This window comes from Acipenser ruthenus, chromosome 16 (assembly GCF_902713425.1).
Source record: "Acipenser ruthenus chromosome 16, fAciRut3.2 maternal haplotype, whole genome shotgun sequence".
Taxonomy (NCBI): domain Eukaryota; kingdom Metazoa; phylum Chordata; class Actinopteri; order Acipenseriformes; family Acipenseridae; genus Acipenser; species Acipenser ruthenus.
In genome coordinates this window covers 31,723,849-31,743,161 of record NC_081204.1, presented here as the reverse complement: position 1 = coordinate 31,743,161, position 19,313 = coordinate 31,723,849, and the positions used below count along the sequence as shown (strand labels likewise).

The following is a 19,313-nucleotide window of genomic DNA, read 5'->3' as shown; positions in this document are numbered from 1 at the left end:
ATGGGGCGGGCGCGTCCGACTAAATGACACGCTGTATTTATACCGTCCAGCTTTTTCACTCAGCCTGCGGTGCTTGACGGGTTCAGCTTGAAATACGTGTGATAACTGGCTTTGTACCGGTTTGCTTTGATTGCTTCGAGTGGCGTTTACAGTCGCTGTTTGTTTTTAGTTGTGTTTTTGCTGCTGTAGTTCCCCTCGGCTGTGGGGAAGTTTGGTACGTTCCAGCCAAGAGGAGCCGCTATACCTAGGCCAGTCTGGCCGCTGTCATGGTAACGTTAATGAGAACATGGTGCTTTCACTGCACTTGTGTTTTTACAACTAACTTACTGGACCGGTACTGTACACAGTGAGCCAGCATATGATTCACATAACACAGCGGTCAGCAGTCACCGGACCTCGTTTTTCAGACGCGCCACAGACACGGCAGAGATGCCCAGTCCAGCCAGAGCGAGTTAAAAAAAAAAAAGAACAGGAGTGAGATTTGTTATATTGAAATAAATTGAATACGCCTTTTGTTTTAGGAGTCAGACTGCTAAAGCAGTGACGAAAGGAGTGTCTCACTCCAAAAGGCCTGTCTAGACAAATTCACTTTGCATGCCCTACTGGTGGCTGAAACAGAAAATAATATTCAAAGTGGGACTAAAGGAGAAAGAAGAATGCATAAAGTTAAGATCATTGTGATATTTGAGGCCCAAACACCATCGTTTTTCTGCACATCGGTCTGTGTCTTCAAGTAACAGCATATCACAGCTCTGGGATCAGGTGTTTACTGGCTGGCATGGCAACAAGGGTTTAGATCTGACACTGTTTAGAAGATCTGTTAAATGGATGCCATACTGTCTCTCCTTCAGCCCTCTCTTCACAGGATGGGCTGTTCAGACTAGGAGGAGACCCAGAGAAGATGCATCATCACTCTGAACTATGCAACATGCTGTCCTGCCTTGTGCAAACTCATCATCACTGAACTGTGCAACATGCTGTCCTGTCTTGTGCAAACTCATCATCACACTGAACTGTGCAACATGCTGTCCTGCCTTGTGCAAACTCATCATCACTCTGAACTGTGCAACATGCTGTCCTGCCTTGTGCAAACTCATCATCACTCTGAACTGTGCAACATGCTGTCCTGCCTTGTGCAAACTCATCATCACTCTGATCTGTGCAACATGCTGTCCTGCCTTGTGCAAACTCATCATCACTCTGAACTGTGCAACATGCTGTCCTGCCTTGTGCAAACTCATCATCACTCTGAACTGTGCAACATGCTGTCCTGCCTTGTGCAAACTCATCATCACTCTGAACTGTGCAACATGCTGTCCTGCCTTGTGCAAACTCATCATCACTCTGAACTGTGCAACATGCTGTCCTGCCTTGTGCAAACTCATCATCACTCTGAACTGTGCAACATGCTGTCCTGCCTTGTGCAAACTCATCATCACTCTGAACTGTGCAACATGCTGTCCTGCCTTGTGCAAACTCATACATATGATGCATTAATAGCAGCAAATACCAAATGGCTTCAGACAGTGTCAGACTAGTAGGCAAATTCACATTCCGACGGACAGCGACAGATGCCTTCACGCGTGTACTAGCACACTGGAGACGGTACCGCGCAGTGCAGATTCAGATTTCTCAGTAATCTACCAGCTCTTTACCTCACTCTTTCTCTATAGAGGGTGTGCAGGAGAAGCCTTGCTCTGAAGCCTGGCTCTGTGCACTTTTCCAGGAGCAGCGTGAAAGGGATCACTGCTTAAGGGAGCACCTCGTTGTGTCCATACTTGTTTGATAAAAGAATTTAACTCAGGGCTTTCGAAATCTCTTTTTCCCCTTAGGCCATTCCACTCCCAGCTTAGTTCCCACTGGGAGTAACCAACACAAATCTCCCAGATCTGTGCGACACCTTAATTAATCCTAAAGCTCAGTCTCCTTGCTTGTCTTCCACGGTTCCTTGTTACCAGCTGGACATGTTAATCTATTCCCAGGCTTGATTCATCTTGTCAGCCCGCAGACTCCAACATCTTTAACCCAAATTGCAGAGGTGGTATTAAGTGCCTTACAATTTGTCATTGAGGTGCTATAACTCTTGCTCACCCCTCAGCCCGCCTGCTCTTGTCAGTGCCTTCAGGTTTTTTTGGAAATGTGACCTTTAGCTGCAGCCGGTGCTGGTGCTAACTAACAGCTTCCTACCTAAATGAAAAGAGCTGTGAGCTGGCATAATAATGTGGCTTGCTGCTCGGGGCTCATTAATCATGAAGAGACTCGACAGAACGAAGGAGTCTGACTGCAGAGCAAGAGCCGACAGCGCAGTACTGCAAGCCTGCCTGGGGCTCTCAAATAATACAGAGCGCCAAAAATGAAACGACACACTGGTAACATGAGAGGATTAAGAGCTTCAGGGTCTGGGTGGAGGTTTCATTGATTCAATTAAACACATCCGAACAGGGTTGGAACAAAGACCAGGAGTGGCAGGACCAACTGGCCACCCCTGGTTTATGTAAACGCTTTGTATTTTTGGACTACCTATTAAAACCTCTTGTAGTTGAATTAAAACTCAAATAGTTGTAATTTCATTGCGTTTCTCTCTCTCTCCCCCTCAAGCCCTCATCCACACGCACTCACACACAAACACATGCAAAGTGAGAGTCAGTTCCATGCAAATCTGCAGCTCCAGGCGTGGCTGGGGAGGGCAGCAGCATAGCTGTCCTTCAGCGTGCCTGTTTGTTTGATCTTTACTTGCTCTGTTAACAAGCTGGATCATGGTGTATGCAGCACATTCAAAGCAACATCCCAGAATAACTCATTCATAGTGAGCAAGGCCCCAAGCCCCAAGGTTGGGTAGCTGCTCTGTGTTTAAGGAGCTGTCTTCACTGGGCTGGTAGAGGTGTTCTCTGCTCCTGTCGGCTCTGAACAGAATTTCACACCAGTGTTTCACTCCCCACTCCCCACACCGCTGCAGAGTCCAGCACAGAGTGGATGCTGTGTGCATGTTTCTAAGCTGACCAAAAAGAAGAGACAGATGAAGGAAAATTAAACGACTTCCTTAAAATGAGGGGTCCATTTATAAATGAATTACAAAAACAGATATAATACATTACTGTCGGCTCACTGCAGTGATTTTTAAACAGATATAATACATTATTGTCGGCTCACTGCAGTGATTTTTAAACAATGCTGTAGCCTTTGTTATCGTACTGCTGTATTCCTGTTATGTACAAACGATCAGTGAGGGTCTGGGTTGGGTTGTGGGTTTCGATTTATTCATGTATGGATGTTGAAGTGTTATACATTTGAGAATGTTTGATTTATAAGATTGCATGTATGTTATTTAAAAATGTAATACAAATACATATATATGTAATTCTTATTTGTGCTCCAGCATTGAGTTCTTCCCACCCTTTCAACTCTAGCTAGCCCCATCTACTCTGTCTGTATTTATATTTGTCAAGTATGTGGGGTCTGGAAAGTTGAAAGGTCGCAGTGTCACATGATGTGAGTGGAACGAGGCACGCTGTGTGGATTCTCAAGCAAGCTCACAGACAGACGGCAAAAACATGGCAGTGGAAATAACTGAAGCAAATGCACTAAAATGATGGCAAGCTACTTAATCTCACGTAACATTTTTTCAGAACTGTTTTAGTTATCGTATTTTTAGTAACGCTGGACATCGTCCAACTAAATTCACTCCATCGTAAAATAAAACGAGCAAAGCTAAACGTCCTGCCCGAGTCCAGCCACGTTCTAAATGACAACACTGTCTGTGCTGTTCAGCAGGTCATCAGAGGTAATATCTATAAACACATGCCAGACACATGCAAATAAGAGGTTTAATAATTAGCAGGACCAGCTGCAACTTCAGTCCTAAGTGCAATTTGCACAGAACACAGGAAAATACTACAGCCCCTTATTAAACAGTTATTTAGTGCTGTGAGCTGTCTGGCGGAACAGCAGTATAGGATACTAGTTAATTTAAATTGACAAAACAGGAAGATAAATTGCTGTTAAATACAGATTGTAATCTAAGGTGTTCTGTCTTTGTAGAGCTGTCAGGGTGGGCTGTGCATAGCTGGTGTGAAGTGCAAGGCGCTGTGTGTGTGTGCGTGTGTGTGTGTGCGCTGTCCAGACAGGCAGGAGAGGGGGTCCTGGGCTAGGGCTCACCCCCCCCCTGCCATGCCTGCAATTTGAACACTCTCCCTCCTCACTCCCCGCCCCCTCAGCCCAACCCTCTCTCGTTCACGCTCTCTCCTTCTCCACTGTCTGCATTCATGTTACGCAGCTGGCTTGATCGATCACCTGTGTACAGTAGTGTGTAACTGAAGCCAGTCTTTATCACAGCAATGTGAAAGAGCGAGCACTTTGTTATTACACTGCTCTTACCACAGAGCTGGAGGGAAACGAGGTCACGCTGCAGACTCTGCATCACAGGTTGTGTCTGGTGCTACACCGGAGCAGAGCTGCCATCACACTGCCAATTGATTTGAATAAAATAAGGAAGTCCGTTCTTTCCAGTTAGGATTCTCCATACCTGGTAAAACCTGCAAGATTGTCAAGGAATCCTGGAGCCGAGCAAGCAGGCTGGGAGGAGGCTGAGAGTCAGACCTGAGGCCTCCAGCAGTGAAATGCATGAGAGCGGTCATTACCCTGCTAAACTCAGAGCCCAGAGGGTCACGTAAAGACCTTGGCTGGCTGCAGCTGGTGCTGCCGTCCCTCCACTTCAATGACAATTAAAATTCATGCAAGCGGCAGCTGAATAGAAAAACAAAAACAGAAGAGTGTTGCAAGCTGTTGCAGACTCTGGAGGGATCCTTAGAGCAGAACTGCGGGCGCCCTGCCAGACTCGAGGGAGACACCAGAGCAATCTCAGCCCCACTCGCACACTGTGCATCAGTGTAGAAAATCACTGTCATTCCCCCGCTGGTAAAATAAGTGCCCTGCTCCCAGCCTCCGCCTCCAGCAGCTACACCTCTCTCTCTAATCACTATAATCACAGACTGATCGCCCTCCCTGGACCTGCCCTTCACTGGGATTTGGAGAAACAACATCTCTGGGGCGTCACAGTCTGGTACCATAGGGGACTTCATTATAAAAGAAAATAAAAAAAACAAACATTGGTATCCGAAGTGATGTCAGGTCGTCTCAACTGCGCCTCCCAGTGGACAGCAGTGTAACCACAACTCAAAACACCACACCGATTGGAACCGGCCCCTTTTGAAGCCTCTAATTGGGGCCTGTGAAAGCAGCCGTATAAGCTGGTCCAGGAGCACGCTGGCCCAGGATCACTCTAGAGCACTGTTGTTCTTCAGACTCTCGTGGCTGCAGGGGCAGTGTGTATTGTATTGTCCTGCCTGCTTGTTAAAGCTGCCTCTGTCTCAACAGGTATGGACCTGGAAGGTGTGAAGTCAGGGGAGGAGCACAGCACAGCAGTGTGCCCTGATCACTACACGCTCTTGGGAGCAGCATCGTGTGGATTTATCTACTTATGAGCTGCATACCGGAATCTCTGTTAACATTAGGGGAAAAAAAACCCAAATAAACACATCTTTCACTTGATGGAGCATTTAAAGAACTCATTAACTCATTTTTTTAAGGAAGGGATGGACTTGTATTTAGTTTTTTTCTGACAGGAGTGGCTGAATTGTTTAGTATTCAGTGCCCCCTGTTGTTTATAAAGTGCATCGCAGTTGACAGTAAAAAAAAAAAAAAAGCAAAGCAAAAAATGTTTTAAAGGTTTAGTTGAGAGGTTTTTAAGGAAAGCAAGGACACCATTAAAAGCAGAAGGCATTTTATTTATGGCAAAGCGTCCCTCAGTCTCAGACATTCCCTATGTACAAAATCAACATATTTACAGACAGAATGCAGTCCCCATGCACATGTAAAAAAAATCAAAAAAATAGGTGAAGTGAGAACACGCCCCTCCCCGTCTGAGCCCCGCCCCCTCCACTCCTTTCCTACAGTCAGCGTCACATTTACTTAAGGCTTCAAAAAGGAAACTGGACATCAGGAACCAGTTCTAGTTTGGGCTCACAGGAAGGGAGTGCGCGGATCAAGATTACACATTTCTATATATATTACACATCCATCCATACACGGCTATGATGTTGAGGTCACAAGGCAGTCCAGTGCAATGCAGCTCTGCCTTGCCGGCTTTGAACTGATTTTGAACTGACTTGCAAAAGGCTGTGTTTTAACCAGGTGTGTTTCTCCCAGCCTGACATCATGTGACCCACCGCTTGCTCTAATCTGTTGGCCCCCAGTGCTGTACAGAAGCAGGAGGAGCTAATAGAATCGCGTGTCACGTGATCGCTCAGATCAGGAAGCGCAGGCATGCTCCGAACAAGCTCAGAATGAGTTTGACACAGGTATCATAGCCCCAAAACGCTTGCATAAGACAGTTAAGACATCTTACAGTATGTGTGTGTAGACGACAGCATTGCATGACGTAGAAGAGGAGACAGAATCCCAGTGGAAAAGCAGGCCAGTGTGAACGATGCACTGGATCATTCAAAACATGAGGTCCAGTCAGGGGATCCGACGTCAAGCTCCCAGTGCAGAGTCTAGGCAGCAGTCATTGCAGGATTACCGGTCTACACAACTGGGAAAGTAAAACCCGGAACGACTCAGCACTGCAGGACGGCTATGCAATGGGAGTTCATTTCGAAATCACACAGTTCTGGTACCAGCAGCAGCAACCAGGCCCACCCACCAAGCCAGCCTTAAAACGAGCCCCTGATGCAAAGTTCAGGTGGGTTTTTTTGTGTTTGTTAAACTAATTCGATTTTGCACATATTAAAAAGACAGAATTCCCAGGGTTACTAATAAATAATAAGCTATTGCATGATTCTGAACTGAGAGTACTTCTGGAATGTTCATGAGACACAGTAGAAGTGTTCTAACAGGCTGAGATGGGATTGGATCGCTCCTATTGACTGATGGTACCTCAACACTCCTAGAACTGCCACGTGTTACAGTACAGACGTTGGTATATATTGTTAATCCTGCACAGTGTCTGAAGACTTGATTCTCACATTTAAAAGGTATAATAAATAAACCAAGCAAGCCGAGGCTGTTGGAAGTTAAAATGGTAAAATTCTAAGCCCCCTCAGGAGGGGGATGTTTCGGCATGCCGTCTCTTTAGAGACACGGGTTCAACAGGCTCCGGGTCCTTCCATAGAATAAAACAAGATAAGCGCAGCCGCTTTCAAAACTGGAACGACTTCAGAAATGATTGCAGTCTTAAATCTGAAAAAAGTCCAGAGTGAATTCACTTCTGGTTCAAGTTCAATATGAATTCAGGATGGCTTTTTACTTTTAACTGAATTCGCTTCAGTTTCATTATGGGGTGAACTCACTTTGGTTCCGAGTCTAGTGCGAATTCACAATGGCTTCAGTTTAGCATTGAAAAAAAAAAAAAAAAAACACAATTTGATTTCAGTTTTCAAATGAACACACTTCTGTCCCCGAGCACAGTGTAAACACTTGACATCCCCCCCCCTCCCTCCCCCAATCTGGATCAAGAAGTCCCACCCTCTCTCAAAACTAGCGAACGAGGGTTAGAGAACGTGACGCCCCCAGCCACCCACGAGCCCTGCATTACCGCCGCCACCTCTCCACATTGCCCATGTAGTCTCCCCCAGTGGAGTTCTCCTCCTGCCCCCAGGCTAGCTCCTCCTCCTCCTGCCGCACCCACTGCAGCCGGCTCCGTTGGAGCTGCCTCCTCTCCTGCTGGCGCCTCCTCCTGGCCTCCCTGTGCTCCTGCTGCCGGGCGGACTGGAACCTCTGCAGGAAGAGGTCCCGGGCGTACTCGTAGAGCTCCACGTCCAGGACGTTGAGCTCCCGGATGCGCCGCTGGGTCTCGGGCTCCACCTCCACGCTGGTGGCCCGCGTGCTGTTGAACTGGGTGAAGGGGCTGATGAAGCGCATGTGGAAGGTGCGCTCGAACAGGTACTGGGTCTTGCGCTGGAACTCCGTCAGCCCGAAGAAGGCCATCTCCTTGAGGTTGCGCTTGGCGCTCTCCAGCAGGGCGCGGCTGCGCTGCTCCTCGCCCATCACAGACAGGTTGTAGCAGCCCACCAGGCTGAGGTCAGCCAGCATGCGCGTCTGCCGGTTGCTGGCCAGGTTATAGGGGCAGTCCATGAAGTCTGCCAGCGTGCAGCCCGACCAGTCGTCCCCCGAGTAGCAGGTGGGCAGCTCGGAGGGGGTGGGGGCACGCCCGTCGCACACGTGCAGAGACGCCTTCCACGTGGCCCCCCGCTGCACGTGACGCCACTCGCTCAGGTACCGTGACACCGGGTCCCGCAGGATCGTGATATAGTAGTAGTTCCTGCGAGAGAGAGGAAAAAGAAAGATTATTATTTATTTAACCAGGAGATTTACCCATTGAGACCGAGGCCTCGTTCACAAGGGGGTCCTGTTACACAATACAATAACATTCGCAAAGTACAAACCTCACAATACAAACACGTGCGGTTCAAAGTTAATCAGCAGCGTACAGAGATCTCACACTATCTGTTGGCATTGGCAGGAGCTTCTAAGCAATTCCCAAACACGATGTTTAAAACCAGAGAAGGAGAGATGATCAGATTCCATCTTCATACTGTGATGGAAACAGTTCCACGTCTCCCCAGGAGTTGATATGAAAAGATCATTCTCCCGGACGAGTTAGAACTCTTGAAGCAGCCAAACGAACAGAATTATTTAATCAGGAAAGTCCTGTCGAGATTCAAGTCTCTTTTTCAAGGGAGTTGCCTCGTCACCCACCCACTGCTTCTACACTGACGTTTGTCCCAAAACTAAGTTCACTGTTTTATTTATTTTTGTGTAGTTGCAGTACCAGAAAACGCGTTTAGATGGCAGTATTGCTCTAGCATGCCCACGTTTGTCACTCTTCCCATCCATTGCTTCAACAGCACCTTGAAGATCCCTCAGCTAGAATAAAACACAAAAACAGCTGAACGGTGAGCGCAGAAGAGCCTGAAGAAAATAAATCCACAGGCTGTTAACTGGAGTTGTGGGAAAACACGCACCAAAGACTTCCAGCCTGAATCAATGGCGTGTGTATTCTGTCACTGCGCACTGCACCGTGGGAGTGGAGAAGAGGGCTCCTCGAGCACTGCAAGGGTTAATATCGCAGTCAGGAACACCCGAATCACACTTTGTATAAATAGGATTTAAATAGCCAGTGCGCGAATGTCACGTGTAGTTCCCTTGCTTAACCAGCAGAGGGCGGCAGGGAGACAGACAGCAAGTGATGGAATATTGGAGGTGACATCACTAATTGAGTCTGAAGTTCCATTTACGGAAAATGATCCGGCCGCGCAATTAAAAATTCACATCCGGAGACCGAGGAGCGGTGAAAACTATCCACTGCAGTCTGCCTCAAACCCTTCATACACAGCAGCACTGCCTGCAGACGAGAGGGCGCCCAGGCTCTCATTATATTTATTTCATTATTTCTGTTACTTCTGTCTTTCAATTCTTGCACTCAAACTTTTGGGCTTGGTGATGCTGGAAAATAACTGGCATCAGCTCAAGCATCGATTCACGTCAGTCATGCTGCACTAACATCTCCCAGCTCAGGGAGCAGGCTCTTCCAGAATACAGCACTTTCACCCAGGCCAGGTTTCACTGGCAGCTTGACTAGCCCCAGTGTACTGGTAACAAGCTCGGGTGCAAGTGAAGAGCCTACCACAACGTTCATTAGCTAGAGAGCGCTTTGAGGTATTGGCTGCATTTAAAATACTGCAAGACTTCAATCCTAGAGCAGTTAAAGCCGTCTGCCAGTTTAACTATGAGCCCTGGCTGCAGGAGTGAAGGATTGCTCCTGTATTCCCAGCCCTGGGACAGGACAGTACGATGGGTGAAGGTAAGGGTGCATCTGTGCTGGAGCCAGAGCCCGTCTCGATGATTTCATTAGCAGAGCCTCGGCAGTGACCTTCAGGGCACAGCGAAGGGAGGCAGGATTTACTGTTGCTGTCAGAGCCAGGCCTGTTGCTAAGATCCTGTTCCCTCAGAGTGTTAGTTTAAAGAGGTTAAAGTCGGGTGGTTTTCTAGATCTTGCACTGGATGTAGAGCAATGCTTTTATAGATGCACCCACAGTTCAACTCTGATCCCTGCCGTCTCCAACACATCGCTCTCCATTTAACACATCCCTGCTCTGACCTCAGACCGCGACGCTGTGATTAACGTTTCAGTGCTGGGAGAGGGGCCCGGCTGCAAACAGGCTGCTGTTCAACTCCAGTACACGGGACACAAGCCTGGGCTGTTCAGCTCTCATGGACTTGCTGGGGGAGGTGCTTTTAATGCAAGCAGACAGAGAATTAGTTCATTTTCAGAAGTCACTGCACGCTCATCTTCATGACGTCAATCCACATTCACCCACTGTAATGGTCCTCTTCTCAAAGTGCCTCTCTCTGTCCCCCCTCGGAGGGCAGCGTCCGATGCAGAGCTCTGTTAGGAAGGCTGGCTGGTCCAGGCTGACAGGACAGTAACCAGGACCAGCAGTCTGAGCTGACGGAGACTAATGGCACGTGGCGGGCGAGGCGTGTGAGCAATCAGGGTCTGTGGATGAAGAGGGATCACAGGGCTTCCTCCAGACAGACACACACCTCCTCTCACCCCTCGTTAGGAGCGACATGATCGGGAAGCATTTCTCCAAAGAGATGCGATTGCAAAATGATTATAAAGCTCACAGTAATCTTTTCCATCACTACTGTAGTGCACAAACTGATTTGAAAGCATTGCGGGATTAAGTGTGCTTAAAATCAAAAAAAGAAAAAGGGGCTCGGATTGGAGCGGGTGTGGAATTGAAATGTCAGACAAGTAGAGCTTAGAACAAGAAGCAATGCAACATTCCATAGCAGAACTCAGAACAAGAAGCAATGTAACATTCCATAGTAGAACTCAGAACAAGAAGCAATGTAACATTCCATAGTAGAACTCAGAACAAGAAGCAATGTAACATTCCATAGTAGAACTCAGAACAAGAAGCAATGTAACATTCCATAGTAGAACTCAGAACAAGAAGCAATGTAACATTCCATAGTAGAACTCAGAACAAGAAGCCATGTAACATTCCGTCAATTTGATTCTTTAGACTTCTGGGATGTCACAGGTGGAGGGAAAGGGGGGGTGACTGAACTCTGACCACCAGCTGCTGACCTCTTCAAAAAGAGAGAGACACAGAGAGAGAGAGAGAGAGACCGTCTGCTGTCTAATGAGGCAGGCCCTCTCGTCTCATGAGCCAGCCGTGACCGTGGTTGCTAAGATACCGGAGGGGAGGCGGTGTCCCGGTGAAGCTGCTTTGTCAGAGTGCCAGCAGGGGGGGTCCGCAGTCTCCAGCACCGGGGTCCTGACGAGAGCGGCACACAGCAGGGTCTGAACATCAAGACTAGAGAGAAACCCAAAGACCAGCCGACAACGGCTCCTATCGATTAGCTGGCAATAATCAATCCGGTGATCAGCACACAGAGTTCACTGTGATATAGTGCTCAGCCGGTCTGGGACCCACGCAGAGGGATTTATTCCATTTCATAATTCTGTCCCGAAATAGGAAATCTGGGTCTGCCCAGGATCGCCCTGCAACACGACCCCGAAGGGCAGTCACCCACGCACCTGCATCAGGAAACGACGTGGAGAACTGGAGCCACAAATCCAGCTCAGATCACGCTCCGAGCTACCCTGGGGCGGGCTGGCCAGGGCTCAGTTACACTGTGGTTTGGGACAGAGCCCACAGCACGGGTGCACCCCTCCCTCCAGTCTGTCTGCCCCAGGCTCAAGGACACAGAAGGTACAGTCTTTCAGAAGGAGATTTATAAATATATTGCTCCCCCTCAGCCCTCAGTAAAGAGCAGGAATCAGTACAAATCAGGGGGTTCAGATGAGGAAACCAGTACTTCTTGAGAACCAGGGGTGCGGGACAGCTTTACTGCACTGTGGACTAATCTGCACACATGCGCCAGGTCTCCTCCGAATGTGCGCGATGACAGGACATTAATATGATCGCATACAGATTGGAATACCTATTTATAATCAACACACGCACACGCACACACACGCACGCACGCACGCACGCACGCATGCACGCACACACAGTTACTGCCAGACACTCCCTGAGAAACGATAGCACTGCTCAGAAAAGCCAGCTGTCCCAACCTATCACTTTATGCTGGACACATCAACGTAACATAACACCGAAAGAGCCAAGTTAGAAGAGAATTTATTTAGAGAATAGACTCTCCAAACACATTCATATTAAAAGTGTGGGTCAAGTCTAGCGATGGCGTAGGTGCCAACCCCACTGTCAACACTGAAAGGAGGCGTGAGACTGCCAGGCCCAACTGGCTCCACCACCCTCACTCACTTAAATAAATAAAGAAATATATTTGTGGTGTTTTGTCGCACAGATGGAGCTGTCAGCAGCACTCAGCTTCACTCTGCTTATTCAAACTGTGCAACATGACATCTCTTATACAATTTAACTTTGCATACGGCAGCAGAAACTTGACAAAGACATCCAAATCGGTTTGCCGAGAGGTTTTCAGGGGTCACAGTATCTGAACATAAAGTATTTCAATTCCACCATGTGCCAGATGTGAGGAATTGAATCGGACAAACCAACAGGCAGGTGAAGCGCTGTGCAGGCATGCAGGGAGGCACTGGACTGCACTGTCCAGGACGCGCTTACAGAGAGCGGCATTATCAACACCTCCTCCCTCCCTCCCTCCCCTCCTCCTCCTCCTCCTCCTCCTCCTCCTCCTCCTGTGGCCTAGTGGTTGGAGCAGAAGGACAGGGAGGGAGGGAGGCTGTGTGGCCTTGTTGAAACCTGGACAGATCTCAATGAAATTAAAATAGCAATTGGGCAGCTCTCAAAATGAATGAGTCTGTCCCGTGCTTTAACATGGCTGTTCCTATGGGAACATTTCAGCATTAGCACATAATTCAGTTTGCCAGAACATTCCCTTGCAAAAGACACTTCATTTGCGCTAAATCACAGAGAGAGGGACGCGATAACGTCAAATGAGACTGTGTGGATTACTCTGCTCCCCCATTAGGGACTCATTCACTTCATTATTATACCTCTAAAAGCCCAGCTTGAATGATTTAGTGCCCTGCGACAAGGCAGTCCAGACAAACAGTAAAGACTTTGGAGACGCACACGACTCCAGCACCTCAGTTACAGCAGCTCTGTGTGTCTGAACTGAATAATCATGCGGAGGGCAACACAGGTGACGGGGAGGGAGGGGCTGAGCATTCTGATTGGACCTGCCCTTTTCAAATGTGAACTCTCCACAGCAGTTACAAGGCTTGTGTATGCGATTCTAGTCTGTTCATGTTTCATACTGCCGGATTACAATCCCCACAATGCATTCAACGTTAGGTGACATCCCTCGATTCCTCCAGCGAGCACGTCTGTGTGGCGAGCACTCTCCAATTTCAAATTTTAAACACTTACCTATTTGAATTAAACCCTCCATCGTCTCCCGAGCGTGCTGTTCTCAAATCGCACTGCAAACCGACAGCAATTCTCTGCCATTTCCACTGAGTGCAGCACTTTACACTGTACTTCCTCAAGAGTGCTTTTCCAATCCAGTCACTGTAACATGATCAGGCTTCCACTTGGACCACTGTGTAGCTTCTCTCCTTCATTACTTTCTCTCCATTTACACACACTCCCCACCCCCCTTCTCTCACTACCCCGCTCTCTCTCTCTCTGCCTCTTTTCCTTTGCTGTGATCACCCCTCCCCCTCCCTCCTCCCCCCTCCCTCCCTCCTCCCCCACGCTGTCCTGTCCCGTCCCATCCCTGGAATTAAAACTGATCACAAAAGGCCTCATCCATTCGATGCTCAGCAACTGAATTTATTCATCAGGCGCTGGATTGAACCAGCCCCCGTTTTCCCCAAGGGCATGTCAAAAGCTACCACAACTAAACACACACACACAGTATTGTCAGAAGAGGCAGAGTAACTAGGTCACACACACCAGCGTTCTCCCTAGACAGGGGATGGCGTGCTTCAAGTGGCGTTTTCTTCACATCCCTCTACCAGGTGTGGCTGACAAGGAACAGCGCTTCCATTCCTGTCTATAATGCGAGAGATCTTCTGGGGTCCCGGCCTGCCTGCTCACTCACTCACTCACACAATCTGTTCACAAAGCAGCACTGCGTACTGGCTAAAGCAAACTATTTTTATTAAGTGCATTGCCAATTAGCGCCTTTCACAGACAGATCCGCTCCAGCAGTTGGAACAAACAGACTTGCATTTCTTGCTAATGACATTGTGGGGGCAGTTATCAGCCGTTAATAAAATACCCCCCCCCCCCCCCGTACAAACAAACACACTTAGATTGTTTGCTCCAACCCTTACAGAAAGAGCCTCTATAGGAATCTATACATATAAAAATCATCTATATTCCTCAGTAGACTTCTAAAAGAAAGAGAGAAATCAAGACTCTAAATAGTCTTCATTGCAAACCTACAACAGCCTAGCAATAACAAAGTCAGTCTGCTTGTGTTAAGAAGGCTTAACTATATACTGAAACAGAGAGTCAACGAGGAGAGGTAAACGTACTCCTGCAATACCTCTCGTGTCTCAGGGAAGCAATGGAGAATCAGGGTGTGAGCAATGCCTCTCCACTCTCTGTGAATGTCACCCCTTATCTCTCCGGCCTCCTCACACAGCAGCCCTGCACTGGTTTGAGCCCATCTTCAATTTCCTCTAATCCCAGGATCTCTCAATGTTACCGGAAAGGAGAAACTAATCCGGCATAGCGCCCACGCTCCTCCCCTCCTCAAGGGGAATGAATGAATAAATAAATAAATCACTCCAGTCGGCACAAGAGATTCCTATCAGTGACAACTGTTATTACCCAGTTATCAACTTCCTGATCATTCATTGCATTTTAGTTACAAGCAGGGGGCTACAGCCTTCACTGGCGCAGCACTGTCTGGTTCCAGTGGTTAGAGTCATGGGACTGGGAGGGAATAGAGGCATGCAGTCTAGAGCTTCAAGCTGTGGGACAGAGAGAGCGAGGGAAGCAGCACGGCTTGGTGGTTAGAATGCAGGGACTGGGAGACAGGGAAGACAAACGGTTTGCCTAGTCTAGCAGCTAGAGCCGAGGGGCTGGGAAGGATGGAGTGTAGCTTAGTGGTTAGAGCTCCGGGACTCTCTCCGGCGGATCACTCAGACTAACTTTCACAGCCACAGCTGCTCTCTACATTACGGATGGATCCAGAACATTTGGAAAAGCAATAGTTCCATAGCCCAGCTAATCATAAACACTCACATCCTCATAAGACAGACAAAAAAAAGAACTAATAAATCGAAACCTGTGTTTCAAAGATGCTGTAACAATCCTCCACTGTAATAGGAGTGCATGCAACCCTCCCTGATTCCCCTGCTTCCCCCTCCTGTGTGTAAACGCAGCGCCCACCTGCTCAGGGAGCTGCCAGCTCCAGTCAGGAGACTAAACAAGGCAGCCAGCCTGCCCACAGACATCAGCAACCTGGCAACGCCGCAGCGTGCCTCGGAGACTCCAGCCTGGAGAGCTGTGTGGGCACTGGTGTGCTGTGGGAGCATGGGATATCAGGGATGGGAATAAGACTCCTGTTGCACTGCAGGTTCACCCCGTGCTGGTTTTAATATGTGCTGGAGTTGCCCCAGTGTATCAGTAACAAGCCCAGGTGTGTCTTATTAAACTCTATCAATTCCTTTATTGAGCAAACCTATCCTTGCAAAATACACGTAGAGCCTGTGCAATCGCATGTGTTGGTGAAAGGTTGTACATGGTATTGAAAAAAAGTAACTGAGCCCAGCCCTGCTCAGCTGCACTCCGGGCAGGCTCTGCTGGATCATGGAGATCCATGAACAGAACAGGATTATAAAGGAACTCTCCTCTCCCCCCACCCCCAGCTACTTCTGTCTCCCTAAACCCAGGGTCTTATAATAAAATAGACAGATCACACCAAAGAATGCTCATTTCAAAGCTATTTAAGAGGACTATTCTCCTGCTAAAATATTCACTCCCTGCTGGTGGCATTTTTTACTTTGTCAGCTAAGCCATTCCATTTTACTAAAAGAAAGAAAAAATGCGAGCAGCTGTCACAGGCCCATTGTCCTGAGCAAACAGCACAGCAACAAACAAGAAATAATTCAGCTAATGTGGGGCCGGGATTTCCCTATTAAAAGGACATCCAGAGTGGGCCGAATTGATTAACAGCGTATTACCCGACCATTAACAGGGTATTTAAACATGAAGAAATGTAATTACATCTGCCACAGCATGCGTGTATAATCTTAACGATGAAGCCACCAGCCGAAAACGCGTGTCCGCTGTATGCCTGGATCAGAGCGGTGGCCGGTCGCGATAGACGTTCACACAGCATTTTAATTCGATTTCAGTATGAAATCCACCGAGGAGCGGCGACACAACATTACACAGAACCCGTTTCATCTTATTAACTAATGCATAGCCTAAATACTGCTTTAAACAATTAAAAGACACGTACGTGCATTCTGAACTACGGATGTCCCGGGTATTGTATGGTAAAAATACAATTTGATTTCTTGTAGATCGATGTAGATTTACTTCCTGCCCTTAGACGCACTGCTTGTTACCCGGTTCCTATACTTAGTAGCTCAATGTTCAGGGTGATATGAAATTGAAAACAAAAGATCACAGTTCAACTCCGCAGTCACAGAAAAGGGGCAACTAGCGCCCTGAATTTCTAAAGATAGGTACCGCAACGTGAACGACAGAGAGTATTGCTAGCCTTGAAATATCACGCATGACATAACACCGGGATAAAATCCTAATCGATCTGTGTAGCAGTCGTGTAATCTGTACCCACCTGCGGGGTTTCTGCGGCGTGGGCTCCGTCGTGATGTCCATGAGCGCCGGCACGCAGTTCGTGAGCTCGGTCCAGTCTGCGTGCAGCCCGCAGCTCCAGCCCGTGGAGAACCGAGAGAACAGCCAGGTCTCCTTCTTTCCGGGCCGGAGGCAGGTACACTTCTTCTGGCCGGCCCGGCACTCGCACGGCTGCTCCAGCAGGATGTTGCGGACCAGGTGTCGCCCGAAGGTTGTGCCCCCAGTCTTCTGGATGTGCAGGAAAACGATCACGTCGTCCCCCTTGATGTTGAAGTCCACTGCGCGCCGCAGCTCGTCCTCAGAGAAGTGGAAGCGGGGCACGAAGCGAGACAGGGTCCCGTCCTCTGCCCGGTAAGGGTCGCCGCCACCGCCGGAGAAAGCCGCAGCGCCGCCCGCTGAAGAAGACGTGCCCCAGCCGGCATGAAGGCGCAAAAGCAACTGGCATTCTGTGCCCGGGCAAACGTACTGCAATACGATGACGCCAAAGAGACACAGCATAACCAACGCTAAGAGAAGCTTGTTGGACTTGTCATCCATGTTCACTGGGTAAATCTACGCGCATTACTCACTCGCACTGTAGAGCCCGCGTTGACTAGGGCTGGCTATCTGATTTCTCGTTCTGAGCAAGAAATAAAACGATGCATGCGGACAGGCACACACACATATATTTATATATCAGTCTCTCTTTGTGCTGCAGCCTCGGTTATACCTCCATGAGCAGCGCCAGCCTTCCTTTCCCGACAGCCTCAGCGCAGACACAGCAAGTGATTTCGTTTTTTTTTTCTTTCACACAGCAGGACGCTGGGGGGGGGGGCTCCCCCACAGCGATTCATTCAAATCCATTCAACGTTAATTCAATCCCATTCTTTAGTCTATTTACCAAGTTAATAATAGCCTATTCATGTGTTTATTAACTTAATTAACTAAAAACATGCAACGCAACACTTTCAGTGTTCTTTCAGTGTATACGTGCTGTACTCATGGGAAGAACAAGAGATACAGAAGATCTTACAGATACAAACTTAATTTGATTTACAAATGTATTTGTATGCTCTAGTATGCGTATATACCTCTCTCTCTGTGTGTGTGTGTGTATATATATATATATATATATATATATATATATATATATATATATATATATATATATATATATATATACATATCAACTTGGTTTCTTTTAGTATATAGTAACTTTATTAATATCAGTATCAATGTGGGTTTGTATAATTTAGTGTTTTTAGTTTATAAGTAAAACCAAACTCACTCCAGGGATGGAGATAACAGTCCTGTTGCATCGCAGTTTCACCCGGTTCAGGTTTTGACTGTATTAACAACAACTAAACAATATATAGTGCGCGGTGATAAAGTCAGCGTGACACCTTCTCAACCAATCGGAAGGGTGCCATGTGCAGGAGGTGTTGGGTGTTCCAATTCCCTGCGGTCAGCACACGCGCAGGCGCGCAACTCCAAACCAGAACCATTCAGAAATCCTCTGACGAAACCAAACAAAGCGCGGATCATTCACACGTTCATCTCCACAGTGACCAGGCGCAGGGGTAGAGGTGTGTCATTACAGGTAATGAAAGGATGGTAAAATTTGCCTATAGAGCTAATTTGCCTATAGAGCTGTTTCAGCAAATCGCAGCTCACGCATTACAAACACTTTCCTTGTGCAATGCGCGATTGCGCCGTAAACAGACACATGTGTTAAACATTTGATGGAGTCATTAGGGCGTAGCGCCGAAACACAACCTGTGTCGCGTCAGATATCAATGTGTGTTGCTCTGCACGCCGTTCCCCACAAGGCTGGCCAACCCGTGCAGTGTTTGTGTTTGACTTGCGATGATTAGCGTGTGAGACTATCTAGACTTATTTTGGAATAGGCTCCTTTTCCAAATCGAGAGATCAAAGCTTTAGAAATGTCAGGTTAGAAATGACACCCGCCATACTTTAATTAATTTAAAACAGAGAGAAACAAGAGAATGCAAAGCAGTGCCTTCGTGGAAGTGAACTATTGTAGGGGCGGCGCATGGAAATGAAAGACTCGAGAGAGTGTGTTGCTGTGAGGGTGAGAGGGCGTCGGGTGATAATCACACGGGCTTTGCTCCCTCTGTCTGCAGCCGCGTCTCCAGGAGCTCGGATCTAGGAAAGGTGTTTCTGTGCCTTAAGAAGATGAATGGCATTTCGTTCTCTATAGGCTGCTGTTTCGTAGTACTGAACCTGTCAGCCTGTCTTAAATCCGCAGTCGCCACACATTAGACGATTATGTTATTAATCTTTCCCAATCTCCCAGCTGTCAGAGAGCGGCTGTAAGTCCCCTCGGTGTGCGCGAAACACAAACATTTCCATTCCCCGGCGCTCCACTGTCACCTTGTATTCATTTTGCGGAGCTAGATCCAGCTACCTGACAAAAGATCCGACGCAAGCGAACTCCACTGCGCTGGCACATCG

At 48.0% G+C, this 19,313-nt stretch overlaps 1 protein-coding gene across 1 annotated transcript; it reads right to left on the bottom strand.

The window, feature by feature from the left end:
- Positions 1 to 5,762: 5,762 nt before the first annotated feature.
- LOC117430818 (heparan-sulfate 6-O-sulfotransferase 2-like) lies at positions 5,763 to 17,660 on the bottom strand. Its single transcript, XM_034051316.3, has 2 exons — positions 16,843 to 17,660; positions 5,763 to 8,317 (listed from the first exon to the last, which is right to left on the bottom strand). Exons 1-2 carry the CDS (start codon positions 17,394 to 17,396, stop codon positions 7,588 to 7,590), a joined length of 1,284 nt encoding a protein of 427 aa, XP_033907207.3. The 5' UTR covers positions 17,397 to 17,660; the 3' UTR covers positions 5,763 to 7,587.
- Between the last annotated feature and the right edge of the window lie 1,653 nt (positions 17,661 to 19,313).

Excerpts from the sequence above, each read along its gene's own strand:
- LOC117430818 (XM_034051316.3), bottom strand. The coding sequence starts at position 17,396 with ATGGATGACAAGTCCAACAAGCTTCTCTTAGCGTTGGTTATGCTGTGT. Across the intron at positions 8,318-16,842 it reads ACGCCGCAGAAACCCCGCAG|GAACTACTACTATATCACGA; the intron begins GTGGGTACAGAT and ends TCTCTCTCGCAG.